The following is a 19977-nucleotide window of genomic DNA, read 5'->3' on the forward strand; positions in this document are numbered from 1 at the left end:
GTCCAGAGTCGTCTGACCGGGCTGATGCTCTCTCTATGGAATACGTGGCCTTAAATTCTGCTATTTTAAATCCCAGTCTTAGGCTCCATTTTCCTAGGGTCATAAGAAAATTCCTTTCATTCTGGGGTATTGCTCCAACCTAGTTATGCTATAACGGGTGGCGGACTTTGATTGCCACCCTTTTTTTATGGTACCAAGCGGGGAATCCTGAGCTTAGTGTGGAGCAGTTCAACTCCCTATTCACGTTTGAGGAAGATGGGAAGGATTTCGGCTGGTGGTGCACTAGCATCAGGCCTAGGACAAGGGTTCCCTAGTGCTAGATACCGCTTTCTCCATCAAGAAGTGGAAGGAAGAGTTCTTCTATGTGTTGGGGGAGTGGCAGTTCCATCCTGCATAGATAATAAGGAGGACATTGTTTCCACTCTGGATCACTTATTATGTAAGTGGAAGCCCCTCCATTTTTTCTTTACTAAGCCTGTGAATAAAGTGTTTTTAATCTTTCCTCATTCCTTTTGCAGTTTATAAAAAGGCGGACTTGACTCTTGCTACACAAAGGCTACTTAAGATAATATGGTCCTAGCCTAAGAGACAGAGATCTTGTAAATTTTGGATCTCTAATTCTAACCTATTCCAAGCGAGTTTATCTTAGCCAACACCGACCACTCTTGTGGTCACCATCACTTCGACTTTCGTGCCTGCCACCTCTAGTAAGGATGACCTTCTTTAGGAATGTTCCCATTTGCTGTTTTATTTGTTGTCTTTGTTGTTTATTTTTTTAATTCTTCTTTTTTCCTCTCCAGGTCGAGACACAGATATGCAGGGCTACAAAGCAGCAGAAGTAGCAGCTCAGAAGGAGAAGAAGAGAGATCCTCTGGTTTAAGCAATTAGTCGATTTGAGGAGATAGAGGTTGAGGACGTTCAACCGTTGAAAAGGAACCGCTCTGAAGTGCCATGAACAAGGACATTTGTCCTAGTCTCTCCGAAAGAACAGTCTTCCTCTCTTGCTACTATTGAGGCTATGCCGACTTTCGCCATCCCGTTCTGTCTGCAGTCGCTGCTGCATCCAGCTCTACCAGGTCACAAAAGCGTTGTCCTGACTTGTAGAGGCTGACCTTGGAAGGTCTATTTGGCCACTGTCTTGAGATATCTTGGACTTTCTTCATGCTCATTCTTCAGCAAGAGAGACTATAGCTGCCCTCCATTCTTCTCTCTGTGAGTCCACTATGCTCCTTACTAGGAGCTAGAATGAAAGAGAACAAAACTTCTTGGCTGAGATGCCAATGGGGATAGTTGCGACTCAGCTCCATAGTCACAGATCTGTCTTGTATATGATGTCTGTGGCGGATAAGGTAATCCTTCTGGGCTTGTATACTTGAGAGTTTTGAGCTTTATTCTGGTGCTTATCTATGAGTTGTATTTTTTTTTATCCCAGGTGAAAGTTGAGTTGGACAAGATGGTCGAGGCCAAGGACCAGGCTATGAAGCTTTACGAGAGCATGAAAGGGGAGAGGGTAGGGTTCATCGAGAAGGAGAAGGATTATAAGGACCGCCTCAATAAAATTGGAGTAGAGTTGGAGGCGAAGTCTATCTCCAAGTTAAGTCTTATGGACAACAACAAGTTCCTAAAGCGCATGGGGGAAAATGTGAATGAATGGGCTACTATGGAAAAGAAAAAGGCTAAGGATGAGTGAACTTTGGCTGAAGAGGAGCGAGCTCAAGCTAGTGTAGTCGAAAAAGCCGAAGAGGCAACTAAGTGAGCTGAAGAAGTTGAGATTAAGGCTGTTAATGCGGTGGAGTTCTGGAAGGCCTCTTCTAAGTTTGACGCTCTCGTTCAGGATGCCTACATGGTGGCCTTAGAGGAAATTATCAAGAATATCAGCAAGGAGAGGCTTGGTTTCAATACTACATTTTTAGAGTAGGCCCTGGGCAAGCAAAGGCAAGAGCTTCAGAGGCTGTCATCTGCTGCGGGAATCCGTATTTTTCTAGCTAATGAGTATATTGAGGATGGTGTTCTAGCACATCAGAACCTTCAGCCCCTAGTTTCTCCTCCCTCTCCTAGATTTGTGATTAGCCGTACCTTGCACTCTCTTTTTTTCTTTTTGAACTTACGCAACTTTTTGGATGAATTCACTATTCTGTCTATTGCTTCTATTCTTTAAGTATGGGTTTTGAAATCTATTGTGTCATTCTTTGTTCAAGTTTTGAAATTTACTATATTATCATTTGTTAAATGAACTTGCCCAAGTGTTGTAGCAAATGCAACCTCAGGTCGGCTTGTCTATGGTGCAGGCTTTTAAGGGTTTCCAGTCTATAGGAAACTTTACCTAAATGTTGCAACACGTGTAACTTTAGATCGGTTCGCCTTGATATATTCAACAATAAGGATCCCATTGTTATTGACAACATGACTAAAGGTTTACATAGTAAAATGAGTTGTTATGGATACTATTGTCTGGGATGCTCAGCATTCCAGGGATGGAGCAAAGGTGTCTATTTCATGTCTTCTAATTCGTAGGCCCCCTTAGGTAAGATTTTGGTGACCTTATAGGGTCCTTCCCAATTGGGGCCTAGGGATCCAAATCCGACTTCCCTCATAGAGAGGAAGACTCTACGAGGGACTAGAGATCCTACTTCGAAATCTCGTTTTCGCACATTTTGGTTGTAGTACCTAACATTGCGCTGTTTGTAGACTGCGTTTCCTACTATTTATGGGAGGCTTTTTAGCCAAAATTATGGCGTGTCAATCAAGTCAACTACAGTGCCGAACTCGAATAGTGCGTTGCCGATCTTTCCCTTGATTGGTTGATGAAGTCGGTTGCCATTATCTTAATATTCCCTCAGGTAATGATAACTTGCCCATAATAAGAGAGCCATGTTAATTAATTGGCAGGATTGGGTGGTGCTGACATCATTCTCCCAAGTGTATGATTGATTGGGTGATTTGACTAGGTGTAAGGGATCTGCAATCATTATGTCCTTTGGGACTACGACGGTAAAGGGATCCAGTTGAACTTCTTTGGCTGAATTGGGATGCATATGTGATGGGGCCCGCGAGCAATAGATATGAGACCCGAGGTCAGTAGCCAACAATTCATCTTCTTTTATTGAAGATGTGCCATTGGTGGATAACCTTAAACATAATTTGCTTAGTATTAGTCTATTAAGTGATAAAGGTGATCATATTAAATTCGATTATTCTAAATGCCTTATTAAGGATGCTACATCAAAAGTGATAATGTTTATAGGAAGTTGAAGCAAAGATGTTTGTACCATGAATATCGATTTTGATAGTGATGAAAATTGCTCATCAAATTTAAAGGAGGATACTTGGTTGTGGCATAGAATATTAGGTCATGTTTGTATGAATCTTCTTTAAAAAATCTCAAAAATTATTTTGCAAAGGTTTACCCGATTTAAAGTTCGACAAAGATAAAAATTTGTGATGCATGTCAATTTGGTAAACAATTGAAAAGGTCATTTAAGCCTAAACAATATTCTTCGACTTCGAAACTACTTCAACAACTTCGCATAGATCTCTTTGGACCTTCTAAAATCGATAGCTTGGGTGGAAAACATTATGCCTTCATCATTGTTGATGATTTTTCTAAATTTACTTGGGATCTTTTTTTAAATCTAAAAGAAGAAACTTTGAATGTATTTAAATTTTTTTGTAAAAATGTTCAAAATGAAAAATGATACTCTATTACAATTATTAGAAGTGATCATGGTGGAGAATTTGATAATATTGCTTTTGATAATTTTTGTAATGGTAATGGATATGAATATAATTTGTCGGCTCATAGAACCCCTCAACAAAATAGTATAGTAGAAAGGAAGAATCGCACGTTGCAAGAAATGACTAGGACCGTGCTTAATAAAAATAGCATGCCAAAATACTTTTGGGTCAAATTCGAAATTTCTATGCCATGTCATTTGACGGAACAATGCTCTGAGGAGGTAATGAGTGTAGCCGTTCTCGTGCACTATCTTTTAAAGTATGAAGGAATATGCGTATTCAAAAAGCATTTGTTGGCATACCTCTATGAGTGATTTTGTTACAATGCATTAGAAAAGCTTGTATGTGTTCATGTGGATTGTCGTTGGTTTTCCATAGAGCCTGATGTCTTGATGGTTATGAAATAAATTGATAACATCTGGTGGAATGTAGAAGTTGGCATTCCCAAAATGTTGATAGATAATAGTTGGTTGCACAAAAGTTGGAACTTCCTGATCATTGGCAGCTGCTCTTGGTGGAACTGGCTGTGCTAGCAGATCTGGTGGTAATTGATTTTGAATTTGATTTTCTTTTATTTCTCTTGCTTCTCTTTGTTCTCTTCTTCGTTGTCTAAAGCTCATTTCAATCTCCTAATCTAATGGTGGGAACTTGATTTCTTAAGAATCTTGCATAAAATGCTAGACTACACCTTGAAAAAAAAAAAACAAATACAGGAGAGATCGAATATATGATTAATAACCTAAAACAAAATAAAAGAAATTTAAATCATATATAAACTAATAAACTTAAATACTTTTTTCTCAGACAACCGTATCAAAAACTTGTTCATGAAAATTTCGCAAAAGCACGAGGTCGTTGTAGTGTAATAAATTTGATGAGTTAAGAATATAATCCCATAGAGAATAAATTTCAATTCAAGTTTACTAGTTTTATATTGAATTCGAATTATGTTACACAAAAGAGATTTGATTGGTGATTATTCTAAATTATGCTGCGAAATATGTAAAAAGTGTATTTGTATCAAATTATGGATGATTGTATTTGATTTCGAATCTGTCTATAAGTATCTATCAGTTCTCAATTATGTACTCTATTTTCTTTCATGTATTTTTGACAATTGATAGAGCTATTGCATTCAACTTTCTTTCCGAAGATAAATTAATTCTATTTTAATCATGATCTGAGACTATTCTTAGTACGAATTCGAATGATTATAATGCAATAAATTTTAGAATATTTATATGATTTCACTTGCGATATTGTTATCATTAACATCTATTGCATGTTTGTTAACCTTACCGCTCTCTAAAATTTTGTGAGGTTCCCAACATTACAACAAGCAACTAATTATCCAATTGGTAATTGATCAATTAAATAATGTAATGAAAATGCAAAATTAATCAAGAAATATAAGAAATACTAAATTACCAATATTAAATTATAAATAAATAAATAATAGGGTTCATCTTCGTCCAATACAAAATCAGATCTAACCCAACATGATTTTATATAAATTTTAAGAAGAAGAATAGGAAATATCACCAGATCATGAAATAATTTAAAAGATATTGATCTTCCAGTCCTAGGGTTCAATCTTTCTACAAATTAGTAATTTGCCTTTTGTTCTTGATGAAGTATATGATTTGATTGTGTAAATAGAGGCTAGAGGGAGTGCTTTTCCAATGACTGCCCTAGTTTAGTATTTATAGGAGTATCAAATAGGTCAAAAATCGCTACAAAATTTAATTAAAACAAGAATTCCAATCACTGTCGAAAATTGCACCCGAGGTCCTTGTTTTATGCCTACGTACGTGTTGGCTTCTAAGCCACATGTAATCATAGAAGATGTTGGCCCCTCTATTGAATTGTTGGTGTGGGTGCACCGACTTTTCTCTCCATGCCATGCCTAATGCAATTTTCAGATTCTTCAATTTAGTCCTTGCTTATTGCATAATGTGCATTTGAATCCTTTCTTGTTATGATTTTAATCTTTCACTTTCCAACTGCATTCAATTGAGTCTTTGCATCATCCATTTTGGCGATAGTAGTCCATATAAACTATTGAAAATGTGCGATATGGTCCTCGAACTTTGGATTAAGTCTATGTTCACTTGTCTTTCGCTTTTTTTGTCCAATTCACCCAATTTGTGTCGCATTTTATGTAACAATCACAATTTACACATAATTACGCTATAATTCATCCAAATCAACATAAATACCATAGTTTAACGACCTAAATAAATGTACAAAATACACTTATTAACATTCTTTAGCATTGAATTATATTCATTGATTGATAGAGGTAAATCGAAAAGTTATAATGTTGGAGATAACCATTAGGGATGAGTTGGACTCATTATTTTCCAATCAAAATGAAAATTGATAGAATTATCAGAAGGAAAAAAGCTTAGGAAAATAAATGGGTTTATGAGTAAAAAGAACATAATCGTAGCAAGCGATATAAAGTAAGACTGGTTGTAAAAGGATTTATGTTACAATTCAATTTTTCTTAGTCAAGAATCAAAAATTGACTAGTCAAGGTCAATCAATTAAGGACTAAACTGAAATTAAATATTTTATTGGGGTTTATTTTATAATTGGCAATATATGAGGGTTTAATTGGATACAATTTAAATTTGGGAATTTACATTTATATTAAGGAAAGTTAGAAGGATTAAATGTTATATTAAAATAGAGTTGAGGGATTTCCCTTGCTATTTTTAGTAAGTGGGCCTTTATATTCAACATTTGACCATTTTGTCTCCCAAAACACACACACACTATAGAAAAATCGGGCAGTGAAGCAGAAGGGCCGAGAAAGAGAAGGAAAAAAGGAAAAGAAGAAAGAAAAAAGAAAAGAAGAAGAAAGGAATGAAGAAAAGGGAAGAAGAAGAGAGGTAAGGGTTAATCTCCTCAAGTTTGAATTTAATTTATCCATTTGTTCCAAGTGATAGAGGTATGATTTCTGTTAAATTTATAGGGTTTTAACTTGTAGTAAAAAATTTCAACTTTAGGCGAGATAAGTACAAATTGGAGCTCAAGCTTCGGGGTTACTTAATTTCCAATTTCAGCAAGGTAAGGAATATTATTTTTGCCAAACCCTAGAAATTGTATTTGGGATTTTTGGATCAAGTAGTGTTCGTGGAAATGATGGTGATGAGGAAATAATTATTTGGAAGTGTGAATTTATGGAACAAGGGGAAAATTTAATTGGTCGAATCATAGTGACTAGTTGTCACTAGAATACATTAATGCTTGGAATGAAGGTTATGTTGATGAATTAGTTATTAGTCAAGGGATTAGAAAGTGTAATTAGTTCCAATTGATCAAAGGAAAATTTGGGAAATTTATTTAAGTATCGAGAAATTTAATTTAAGTACTGTCATTAGATATTAAAGGTTTCTTGATTTGGTAGTGGTTAAATTGATTATTAATATCGTATTTGAGGTGGTGACGAGGAGATTGGAAATGTTTATCAGGCAGTCTAACTTGTAGCTCGTACTTTGTGAGTGGATATCAACTTTTCAGAAACAAGCATTTATTTAAATTATATTAGTTCTCAAGCTTATATAAACTAATTATTTATTAGATTTCTTATAGTAAATCATACAAGCTGCATAATTTATTTATTTAAGATGATATATTTAGAAAGTGTGATTTTTCAGAATTAATTTTTTTTTAAATAAGCAATGCTTCTAAAAGTTAAATTCAGTTCAACTAAACTATTTCATTGGCATGTTACACGTGTATTAAATATTTCAGCATATTTAAAGTTTTTTTTCTAAAAACCACCAGAAAGTATCTAGGTGATTTTACCATAGTCTACACTGGTGTGAATGTGTTTCAACACAGTGTATGATTACATATGATTATTTTACCCACTTTGCACTGATATGAATGTATTTCTACAGTATATGATCAGTTATGGTGATTTTACCTGCTCTGCGGTATTTTGGATGTGTTTCCATAGTGTATGACCAGATTATTAGAGGTCTTTGGGACCCACTCTCGTACACACATCACACATAGGCTTGGGGCCGTGTACTAGGGTGATTAGCCTTTGGGACAGCTCGCGTATGTATGACCAGATTATCAGATTACCAGATGTGAATGACTTTGCCTTGTACATCGAGATTACTTTGTACATGAGTAATGCTATTCATTGGGTACCTTTTTGGTGTGATTTTTAGTATTATATAGCTTATCAGATTTCAGATGACAGAATCTAGTTTATTCAGTTTCCATAGTAATAATTTCAGCTTATAGTACTGATAAAAAATATTTTCATTTATATTTATTGTTACCATATTTCAGAATTTTTAGATATTTTAGTAGTGCAAAAATATGCATAAATGGGAAAAGTATACTTATTTGCAAATTATCCATTCACAGAGTTAGAAGCTCATTTATTTTGTCATCTTTTTCCTATCAGAAGATCGCTGATTTTGAGATACCTGGGAAAGCCTGCTAAAGTCAAGAGTCTAGTTACCCATCATTTAGTACGTGATCTTAACCGTATCATAGTGTGTAATGCGCAGTTGGGGGAAACATGTTTATTAAACACTTTGTCTAATATTTTATTTGATGTGCACTTTGTAGAAGGGTTTGTATTTGATGCAATGCTTGCATGTAGACATGATGTTTTGTAGTAGAAGTACTCAGTCAAGTTTAGTAGTATTTTGTTTTAGTTGTGGTGGTATTGGTGGAACTAGTGGTTCCCAAAATTTTTGGTTTAAATCTCTATATGAGGTTTTGTTTATTTTCAGGTTGGTATAGTCCATGTTTCAGGGAAAACTCTATCAAAATTTTATAAAATTATGTCACAGTCAAAGTAGGTCAAGATTGCCTTGGTGGTGAGTCCGACATTTAGCTAGTATTTATCATCGGCGCACGACATGTGTCGAGTCAATTAGGTTGATTCGGGACGTGTCGTGTCAATTTCAATTAAAAAAAAGGCATTGATTACATTGAGATTTTCTCTCCTGGGGTGAAATTAACCACAATTAGAGTAGTAATTGAACTAATGGTAAAATAAGACTTGTAATTAGAGCAATTGGACATAAAGAAAGCATTTCTTAATGGTGATTTGAAGGAAAAAATTACATGATATAATCACAACGTTTCAAATTACAGGAAAATGAAAAAATGGTGTGCACACTTCAAAAGTATTTGTGTGATCTAAAACAAACTCTAGTATAACGGTATAAGAAGTTTAATAGATTAATGGGTAGTAATGACTACATAAAGTGCTAGGGGATCATTGTTATGAGAATAACCTTGATAACTAATATATCATCTTGCTATTATATGTTGATCACTTGTTAATTGCAGGCGCTTGGAAACAAGGAATGCAGAAGTGGAAAGAGTTATCAAAGTAGTTTGTAATGAAGGATTTTAGTGTTGCAAAACAAATCTCTGGGATAAATTTTTTTAGGAACAATGTCATCATGTAACTATTACAGGAAGAATATTAAAAGAATGCGCTAAGCAGGTTTAGGATAGATGGTGTAAAACAAGTTAGTACTTTGTGGGCTTGTCGGACTATTTAATTAGCAGTCACCATTTATAGAGCATGATCAAGCCAACATAGTCAATGTTTCTTATGCCTTTGCTATTGACTTTCTTACATATGCCTTGGCGTGTTTGAGATCGAACATAGAACATGAAGTGGGAGCTATGAGTAGATATATTAGTAATCTAGGCAATGGCATGGAAATGGAGTAAAGTGAATACTCAAGTACTTGAGAAGTATTGCGAATTTAGTTTTATGTTTCAAAAAATCAATTTTGGAACTACGGACTTTGTAGATGCTAACCTGACAGGGGATCCAGCAACTTGAATCTGCCTCCCACAGCTGTCCAATTGTCCAGCCTCCAATGAAATCCACACAGAGAATAGACTACAACTGCTAGAATTTTTCCTCTTGTGCCAGCAAGAATAATGAAAACCCTATGGACCTCAAACCCTAGTCATGTATTTATATAAACCCAAACGGGCTCGGCCCGATCCGGTCCATTGTTTAATTAATCCATTTAATTAAACCCGGTCCGTGAATTAATCAATCCAATTAATTAATTCGGGAATATAAATAACAAATCCAATTAATTAATTTATCCAATGATTGTTAAATTAATCAATTGGGAATTTGCAACCTATCAATTCTCTTTTGTGTGCGACCCATTAGGTTCCCGACCATGATACCTAACGACGTGAAATATTATTTTGATCTAATCAAAATTGATAAATTAAACACTCTTTTAATTTATCACAGATTCACACTCATCCTCCCAGATTGACATTTAGCAATATATCAGGGCAACACATGTGACGGGAAATGTCACGTGGTATGACAAAACCAAAACTGTTCGTTTACCATGAAATTATAATCCATTCGTCAATATGATCCGATCAACTACGAGATATGGAAGTGTGTCAATCTCGATTATCGATCATATCTTTCATTCTTCTATTAAGTCAATATGAGTCGAAAACTCCTTTTCGACTTATATGTACACCTTGATGAAGGATTTCGTTATTGACTTAATTGAACGAAATGCAGATCACAATCTCTTACTATCTAAGAGTGACGAATCCTCTATTGATCATTCACAACTTTCATATGGTTCTTGACATACCCGAATGATGTCGTATTAGCGGCCCTTGGCAGAATAACATCCAATACCGTCAAAATATGACTGTCCTCATATAAGGTACTATGATGACCTCAAGTTGTAGGACCAATTTCCCTTGGCAGAATAACATCCAATACCGTCAAAATATGACTGTCCTCATATAAGGTACTATGATGACCTCAAGTTGTAGGATCAATTTCATTACCGAACGTTAGAGATTAATCACTAACACTCAGATAGTTATCCATGTGAAATCTCTTAGCGGGTCTCCAATGTTTTGTTCTATAACAAAACATCCACGTGTTCATTTAAGTGTCACCACACTTTAGCTCGTGAGATCAGCTACTTACTTCACAAGTAAGAAATGCCACACGTGATGGTCTAACTGTATTAACGATATCCGTATCTCGTTATTACTTACGACCACGATTTATTCAAGATCCAATTATATGTAATTTGTATCTCACAATCACAACTCCTTGTGATTAACAAATCATTTAAACTTGGATTTTCGGATTCTATTATTTAATATTATTTATCACAAAATTAATTTAAATAAATAATAGATCTCGTCAAAATTAAATACATTAAACATATTAAAAGCGTTTACAACCTAAATCGATTGGATTTAGGGCATAACACTTACAGCTAGAAAAGAGATTATATTGTTAAAATCTTCTTTAGAAGAATTGGGTAACAAGTATAGTAAGAGTGTGTTGTATTGTGATAGTTAGAGTGCTATTTACTTAGCAAATAATCATGTTTATCATGCATGGACGAAGCATATACATGTCAATTATCACTTAATTAGATCGACTTTAAAAGATGGAATCTGAGAAGATTCAATAGAGTAAGAATTAGGCGACAAGCTAATGAAGACAATTTCGATCTAGAAATTGAAAATGTGTGCAACTTTAGTTGGACTTTTCTTTTGAGGATTTCCGAGTTGTGTGTTGTTGTAGAGGAGTCACTGATGGTGGATAGTCTTTGGAGCCTAAGTTGTTGTTGTGCGAAGCCAAACCGTGGATTTCCATGGGGGTTGATCAAAATTTCATTAAGGACATTTTAGAAATTTGACATTTGTAATATCGATTTTACTTTAATTTATCTTATAAATAGGGGTTGTCATTAGGGTTTTCTATTACCATAAAAAGAAGAGAGGGATTAAAGATATGGTGAGCAATTTTATCATGCATACAATAAATCACTGTAGTGATGGAAGATGACGTAGTTTCACATTAAGGTGAATTTCTATAAATCTTCCGTGTTCTTTTATCTATTTTCTTCTACAATTGTATCGGTTTGGTGGTATATTATGTTTTCTTATTCTCAATAGTAGTAAGTAAAAGAGATATAGAAACAAAGAAGTATGACGATTTTTACATTTTCAATATTTATTATATCCTCTCTACAGATTTTTATTCGTGCAAGCCTCATGACTTCCACTTTATATATGGTGCAAGGCTTTACAATACCAATTATGCCTCCGTTTGAACCCCATTAATTTTCATTACATTACATTTCATTTTTCTTTCTCCTATTTTCAACCACACAATCTTCCATAAAATAATATTATACGTAAATCAAAAAATTTTCCTTCTTTTTCAACCACTTATTTTTCAAAAAAATACTATTCCACTCATTAGTTTTTCTACATAATAGGAGCCAAACAGGGGCTATATTACATATACATCTACTTTGGCACTTTGCGTGACATCTCATGATGTGATAGACAATTCGGCCATTAATTTGAATAAGTAATAATTATTATGCAAATCAATGACTAGAGATGTCAATTTGAGTGTACAAAATCAATATACAAGTGACTTAATTCTTACACCATCCTAAATGATTTATTCAAAGTAATATTAATCTATCTCACGGACTCGTAATTAAAGTATGCAAGAGGACTTGTTCATCCTATCCAAAACCATTTGAAAACCTATAAATAGAGATATTGAGAGAGCTTTAAGTGTGGCAGTTGAAAAAATTCAAATGGGCTGAAGGATTTCGTTATTGACTTAATTGAACGAAATGCAGATCACAATCTCTTACTATCTAAGAGTGACGAATCCTCTATTGATCATTCACAACTTTCATATGGTTCTTGACATACCCGAATGATGTCGTATTAGCGGCCCTTGGCAGAATAACATCCAATACCGTCAAAATATGACTGTCCTCATATAAGGTACTATGATGACCTCAAGTTGTAGGATCAATTTCATTACCGAACGTTAGAGATTAATCACTAACACTCAGATAGTTATCCATGTGAAATCTCTTAGCGGGTCTCCAATGTTTTGTTCTATAACAAAACATCCACGTGTTCATTTAAGTGTCACCACACTTTAGCTCGTGAGATCAGCTACTTACTTCACAAGTAAGAAATGCCACACGTGATGGTCTAACTGTATTAACGATATCCGTATCTCGTTATTACTTACGACCACGGTTTATTCAAGATCCAATTATATGTAATTTGTATCTCACAATCACAACTCCTTGTGATTAACAAATCATTTAAACTTGGATTTTCGGATTCTATTATTTAATATTATTTATCACAAAATTAATTTAAATAAATAATAGATCTCGTCAAAATTAAATACATTAAACATATTAAAAGCGTTTACAACCTAAATCGATTGGATTTAGGGCATAACACTTACAGCTAGAAAAGAGATTATATTGTTAAAATCTTCTTTAGAAGAATTGGGTAACAAGTATAGTAAGAGTGTGTTGTATTGTGATAGTTAGAGTGCTATTTACTTAGCAAATAATCATGTTTATCATGCATGGACGAAGCATATACATGTCAATTATCACTTAATTAGATCGACTTTAAAAGATGGAATCTGAGAAGATTCAATAGAGTAAGAATTAGGCGACAAGCTAATGAAGACAATTTCGATCTAGAAATTGAAAATGTGTGCAACTTTAGTTGGACTTTTCTTTTGAGGATTTCCGAGTTGTGTGTTGTTGTAGAGGAGTCACTGATGGTGGATAGTCTTTGGAGCCTAAGTTGTTGTTGTGCGAAGCCAAACCGTGGATTTCCATGGGGGTTGATCAAAATTTCATTAAGGACATTTTAGAAATTTGACATTTGTAATATCGATTTTACTTTAATTTATCTTATAAATAGGGGTTGTCATTAGGGTTTTCTATTACCATAAAAAGAAGAGAGGGATTAAAGATATGGTGAGCAATTTTATCATGCATACAATAAATCACTGTAGTGATGGAAGATGACGTAGTTTTACATTAAGGTGAATTTCTATAAATCTTCCGTGTTCTTTTATCTATTTTCTTCTACAATTGTATCGGTTTGGTGGTATATTATGTTTTCTTATTCTCAATAGTAGTAAGTAAAAGAGATATAGAAACAAAGAAGTATGACGATTTTTACATTTTCAATATTTATTATATCCTCTCTACAGATTTTTATTCGTGCAAGCCTCATGACTTCCACTTTATATATGGTGCAAGGCTTTACAATACCAATTATGCCTCCGTTTGAACCCCATTAATTTTCATTACATTACATTTCATTTTTCTTTCTCCTATTTTCAACCACACAATCTTCCATAAAATAATATTATACGTAAATCAAAAAATTTTCCTTCTTTTTCAACCACTTATTTTTCAAAAAAATACTATTCCACTCATTAGTTTTTCTACATAATAGGAGCCAAACAGGGGCTATATTACATATACATCTACTTTGGCACTTTGCGTGACATCTCATGATGTGATAGACAATTCGGCCATTAATTTGAATAAGTAATAATTATTATGCAAATCAATGACTAGAGATGTCAATTTGAGTGTACAAAATCAATATACAAGTGACTTAACTCTTACACCATCCTAAATGATTTATTCAAAGTAATATTAATCTATCTCACGAACTCGTAATTAAAGTATGCAAGAGGACTTGTTAATCCTATCCAAAACCATTTGAAAACCTATAAATAGAGATATTGAGAGAGCTTTAAGTGTGGCAGTTGAAAAAATTCAAATGGGCCATTGCGTCCCCATCAAATGTCGCATCTTCAATTCTATAACGCATTATTTGGGCACCCATCTCACCTCTTTTAGTCCGCCTCTTGTCCTCTCTCTATCCACTTTTACCCTACCCCTACTCTCAACATGCGCACTCATCTTCTTCATTAAAAAGTTTCTTTATTTTTTCCCCCTATTTTTGCTTTTTCTGAACTTTTCCACTTGCACCTATAGTTAATAAGATCCCTAAAAGTTCATAGGTCATTAGACTTCTGTTTCTTCATTATTTTGACTTACAGAAAGTTAGGTTCTTTATACCCCCTAAATCTTCAGCATTTCATGTTTCACTATTAATAATTTGGTATAAAACCATGTCAAACAAAAACTGCCCAGAAATCTAGCTATAGGAATGTTTTTAGTTAGAAAATAAGGTAACTATTTGAATAAATGCTCCTATATATTTCTTGAAACACTCAAGCAAATTATCCCATAAAAAAAATGATTTCCTCAGAAGTACACATATTATAATATTTAGATTTCGCAATATGATGATGAGTCTGAACATTCAAAATTAAACCCTTTAAGACTTTTATTAGAAAAGACAGTCAAAAAAGCAAAAAAGAAAGATGGTGTAATTAGAGCTTTGGCAACATCATGAAAAGTTAAGATGCTGTGTAGTGATTACACTTTCCTTTCTAACCCATGTCATTTTAGATTATGTATGCAAAATTATCTCTTTCTTATCCCTATTTCAATGAGCTGAAATCAAATTAATCAATAATTTTGTAATGTCTAATAGACATAGAGAAGTAGATATTTGAATATATTTATTGCTAATTAATATTCTAGATCGAGGTTGTACTATTACCGTCCCACAAATTCAACATAATAAGTACATAAACAAATGGTCTTATGCAAACATTAGATACAGAGATTTGTCACATCCGAAACCCAGATAATTTGTTTCATATGCTTTTCTTCTTCAAGTCTTGGGAGAGCATCATTTTGAGAGATGGATTTCATTTTTAAAGGCAATGCATCTTTCATAAAAAAAATTCTTCTTATTAAAGAAAAAGGAGCTTGTTTTGACATTTCATTTTTGGGTAGTTTCACCTCTAATAGTAAAAGTTTTAGTAGATTTTAATAAATATTGATGAGTATAATTTAAAAATTGATAAAAGTTGTGGATTATATAAAATGTGTCTTAAAACTCGTAGTTTAACTAGTTAAAATGTAGATAAAATTTTGTCGAACAAGCACTTTATATTAATCAAGTTACACAAAGAAACCAAACCCTAGACTAAAATACCTTGGAATTGGACATAAGCAAAAAAGACTTCAGTGGGATCAGATGACAATAAATTAAGAATCTATAATTCCTCCATTACTCTTGAGTCAAAAAGCAGAAACCCACCACAATATATAAGTATATATACATTCATAGTTGCACTCACAAGAGAATTAAAATTTCTTATGATAACGAATATATTTAAGTGATATCACCTCTACCAATTAGGGTTGACCTCCAAAGGTTAACGTGCTGAGTATCTCATTCCTTTAATTTACTTTTATCTTTAGCCGACTTGGGATTGTTTGCTTAATTTCTCTAAAATATATGTATGTTGAGACAAAGAATTGTTGTGTACAAGGAATTTTTTACGGGGTATTGTAAAGATTTTCACTTGGCAAATTCTCATTGGCTGTTGGGCAAAAGCATAAAAAACTAGCCATACACGTGTTGCTAGTGCAGCACCTGTAAAACTGGTCCCTGTACAAACAGCTCAATCATTTGAGACAAAGGTTCAAACACAAAGAAAATAAAGAACAATGTCCTACGTACAGAGCATTGTTCTACAGGAGGCTTACAGGCCCCTTCACTGTAGTGCAGGTCGGTGGGACCGACCTGCATTAAAAAAAAAAAAAAAAAATTGTACGGGCACCCGACCTCGTGTCTGCCCTGGTCGAGCTCTGTAAAATGCTCCTTGTATGTGAAGCGCGGTCCCAAAATAAAATATGGAGTGTGATTAGTGCAGTCAAAACTAACACAATCCCTCCATCTCTTTTCCTGATACCATCATCCATAAATGGTCCGTTTGACATTGCTTTTACTTTTACTTCTTGTAAAAAAGATTTTGGAGGAAACTACCTTAAGCCCCTGTTTGATCCCCATTTTTGGGATAAATGCATTATGAAATAGCGATATTCTGAAAAAAATTTCAAATACGTGTATGATTGTTTTATAGAAAAATGTGTCGTTAAAAATGAGTTTTGAAAAAATGCATTTTCAAAAAAGGGGGCTCAAATAGGGGCTAATTTTTGTTTGGAAACTAATATTTAAAAGCGCTTTTCATTCCGAAAGTGCTTCCAGAAGAAGCCACGTTGCACCAAATTTTTCTAAAAATTCTTCTAATTATTAAAAGCACTTTAACAAAATTAGCCAAATAAATCCATTAACAACTTTTGAGTGTCAAAAAGTCGTTTTGGCCTTTCGAAACCATGCCATACGGGGCCAAAGTAAAGCCAACACAAACAACTCAAAACGTTCTTTTCTTGCATAAAAAACAGCAGCAGATAAAGAAGCTGAATTCTCTAACTTGAGAACTTCCACTTGCCTTTTCGAAACTTTTTTCTTCGGACGAATTCATGGATACTTCTCGCTGGACGCAGGTGCATAGACTTCTCGATATTTCTCAACAGTCTCTTGCAGTTTTCCCCTTTTTCTTTTTTCAGAGATGTAGAAGAAGGCTGTGTGTGTGTGTGTGTGTATATATGTGTGTGTGTGCGTGCGCGCGGTGCTGAATTGTGTATATCATACAAATTAATGAAATTTAAACTGGAAATCCTTTATGTGCTTTCCCTTTTACTCTGCTTGTCTTCTTGCCTCATTTCCTTTTTCTTTGAAGTACTGTAAATGAAGTTTCAAATAGTTTTATCAGTGGATGAAATTAGCACTGTACTTTTGATTCTTCCAATTTTGAATCTATATTATGATTCGGAAAAAAAGGTTTTCTTTCTTTGTTATTCTTAATTTGTTACATCTTTCTACTTTCGATAGGGAATTTTCAAAATCAAAGTTACCTAGTCTTCTCTTTGTCATAGTTTTTTCTAACTATACGTTCAGTACTCAGCCAAATAAGACAGTACTGAACAATATAATAAACAAGATTTTAGCTTGATTTTCCTTTCGATTTCAGGAAATAGGAGTGGAAAAATCCATGCCAGAAATAACTGAAAATACATGCTCAAGGCCATTAGTGGAGAAAAAAGTGAGGCCACAAAATGAACAAGCCCTCAACTGTCCAAGGTGTCATTCGACGAACACGAAGTTTTGTTACTACAATAATTACAGTCTTACTCAACCAAGATACTTCTGCAAGACGTGCAGAAGGTACTGGACTGAAGGTGGCACCCTCAGAAATGTTCCAGTGGGAGGCGGTTCGAGAAAGAACAAGAAGTCTACATTTAGTTCATCATCATTGTCATCATCATCATTATCAATATCAACATCAGTTTCTCCCCATAATAAACTTGTTGATCTGAACCCTCCAATTATCTCTCAGTTTTCTGATCAAAACCCTAATAGGCAAGATCTAAACCTAGCTTTTCCTGCAGCTCCACAAGAGTACTATCACGGTACTATTCCTCATTTTCTTGAATATACTAAGATTGAGAACAGCAGTAACATCAACTCTTCATCTTCGAATCCGGATTCGGCCCTAGACTTGCTGAGGACTGGAATAGCCTCAAAGGGAATGAGTTCCATTTTCCCCACATCAAATGTGGAAACTAATGCACTTCTTGTATCAGGTTTTCCAGTTCAAGAATGCAAACCTGCAGCCATTGGTTTTTCCTTTGATGGAAGGCTTATGTTTCAACGTCATTCGGTAAACCTAGCTTTTCCTGCAGCTCCACAAGAGTACTATCACGGTACTATTCCTCATTTTCTTGAATACACTAAGATTGAGAACAGCAGTAACATCAACTCTTCATCTTCGAATCCGGATTCGGCCCTAGACTTGCTGAGGACTGGAATAGCCTCAAAGGGAATGAGTTCCATTTTCCCCACATCAAATGTGGAAACTAATGCACTTCTTGTATCAGGTTTTCCAGTTCAAGAATGCAAACCTGCAGCCATTGGTTTTTCCTTTGATGGAAGGCTTATGTTTCAACGTCATTCGGGCACAGATGAAGTCAATAATCAGATCAACAAGGGACATGATAATTCAAATGGATACTGGAATGGAATGTTAGGTGGAGGATCTTGGTGAAAAGAAGAACAAGCACAGGCACTTTTTTCATCTTTATTTTTCTGTCGATTTCTTTGTTCCTTTACATGGTTGATTAATAATTGTATGGAGTTGTTTAGAACTAACATATTACAAGGCTCGTATGATTTTCTTGATTTGCTTCTAATTAATTTGTTATTAATTGTCCATTAATTAATTAATTTATTATTATTATTTTTTTGGAGATTGTAACCCTAAAGATGGAAAACAAAAAAAAGTCATTGATTCTACAGAATACATAAAAATGATTAAGAAATTGGGAAACCACTCCAACTCTAGAATTTTTATTCAAATCCAAGTCGTTAACAATGAGCCTGAGCTAGTTCTTCCAGCAAAAATAAAAATATTACACATCGTACCAAAATTAATTATTAATTTTTAACCAAAAGGGTAATGTATCCAAATCCAGAACAATTATACTTCAAATTTTCTTAGTCATACCACAGTCTATTAATTCCTTATGTCAAAATGACCTAGAATGACAGTACATTACGAAGTTGAAAATACAATTAGAAAAATTTAATTCCTTAATTTCTTCTCCTTCAATTCTGTAAGGTTTAAAGAAATTTTTTTTACCTGCCTCAGATAAAAATCGCACCTAATCAATTATTATATATCCACTGAGTTTGAATAGCCTAAACACTTATCTTTCGCCTCACGTTATTAATTCAACCACAAAGATAAAGTTTGAATGTTATATTACTATACATGTGTCACTTTAGAGGGCCCCTTTAAACATTTCTCTAGGAAACCGTGCCTAAACAGGATCACCTCCAATAATTCCATTTTGGCTGTATTAAGATAAAAATACAAAATTAAGAGTAATGGATGAGTAAAAGGAAGCATCGTTGATTTTGATTATTGTTGTCATCTCTAATTAAGCAATATTTTTGATTTTTTATCATGTTTTGTTCTTTTATATAATTAGAATACATGTTTTCTTGAGGATAAGATTCCTGTCATTTTTCGTTGGTGCTTTTAAGTTATTTAAATTTCTAAGATCTTTGTCATTTGACATATTGAAGCTTTTTTATTCAATTGGTAAGTCAAGGCTTGGAACATCTCAAATGCAATGTATAGATTGAAGTCTAAGTAACAAGCAAGTCGAAAAACTTATAGTTCATTTGACATTGATGTCTAAGAGAATCTATAATACATTCCATGCATTGTTGTTTATGCAATTCGAAAGATAAATTTAAAATTTGTATAACATTGATGTCTAATGAATAGATACTAACGTCTAAAATTGATCTTCATATATATTTTACTTTCATTAAGAATGCATGGTCTATCATGTGGGGAGTAAGGGCCCTCTTATG

General features: G+C 34.0%; 1 protein-coding gene across 1 annotated transcript; it reads left to right on the forward strand.

The window, feature by feature from the left end:
* The first annotated feature begins 16882 nt into the window (after positions 1-16882).
* On the forward strand, positions 16883-18774 carry LOC111410402 (dof zinc finger protein DOF2.5-like). The gene is made up of 3 exons (XM_023040716.1): positions 16883-17039; positions 17567-18222; positions 18517-18774. Exons 1-3 carry the CDS (start codon positions 17016-17018, stop codon positions 18638-18640), a joined length of 804 nt encoding a protein of 267 aa, XP_022896484.1. The 5' UTR covers positions 16883-17015; the 3' UTR covers positions 18641-18774.
* Positions 18775-19977: the final 1203 nt, after the last annotated feature.

Source organism: Olea europaea, chromosome 15 (genome assembly GCF_002742605.1).
Source record: "Olea europaea var. sylvestris chromosome 15, O_europaea_v1, whole genome shotgun sequence".
NCBI lineage: Eukaryota > Viridiplantae > Streptophyta > Magnoliopsida > Lamiales > Oleaceae > Olea > Olea europaea.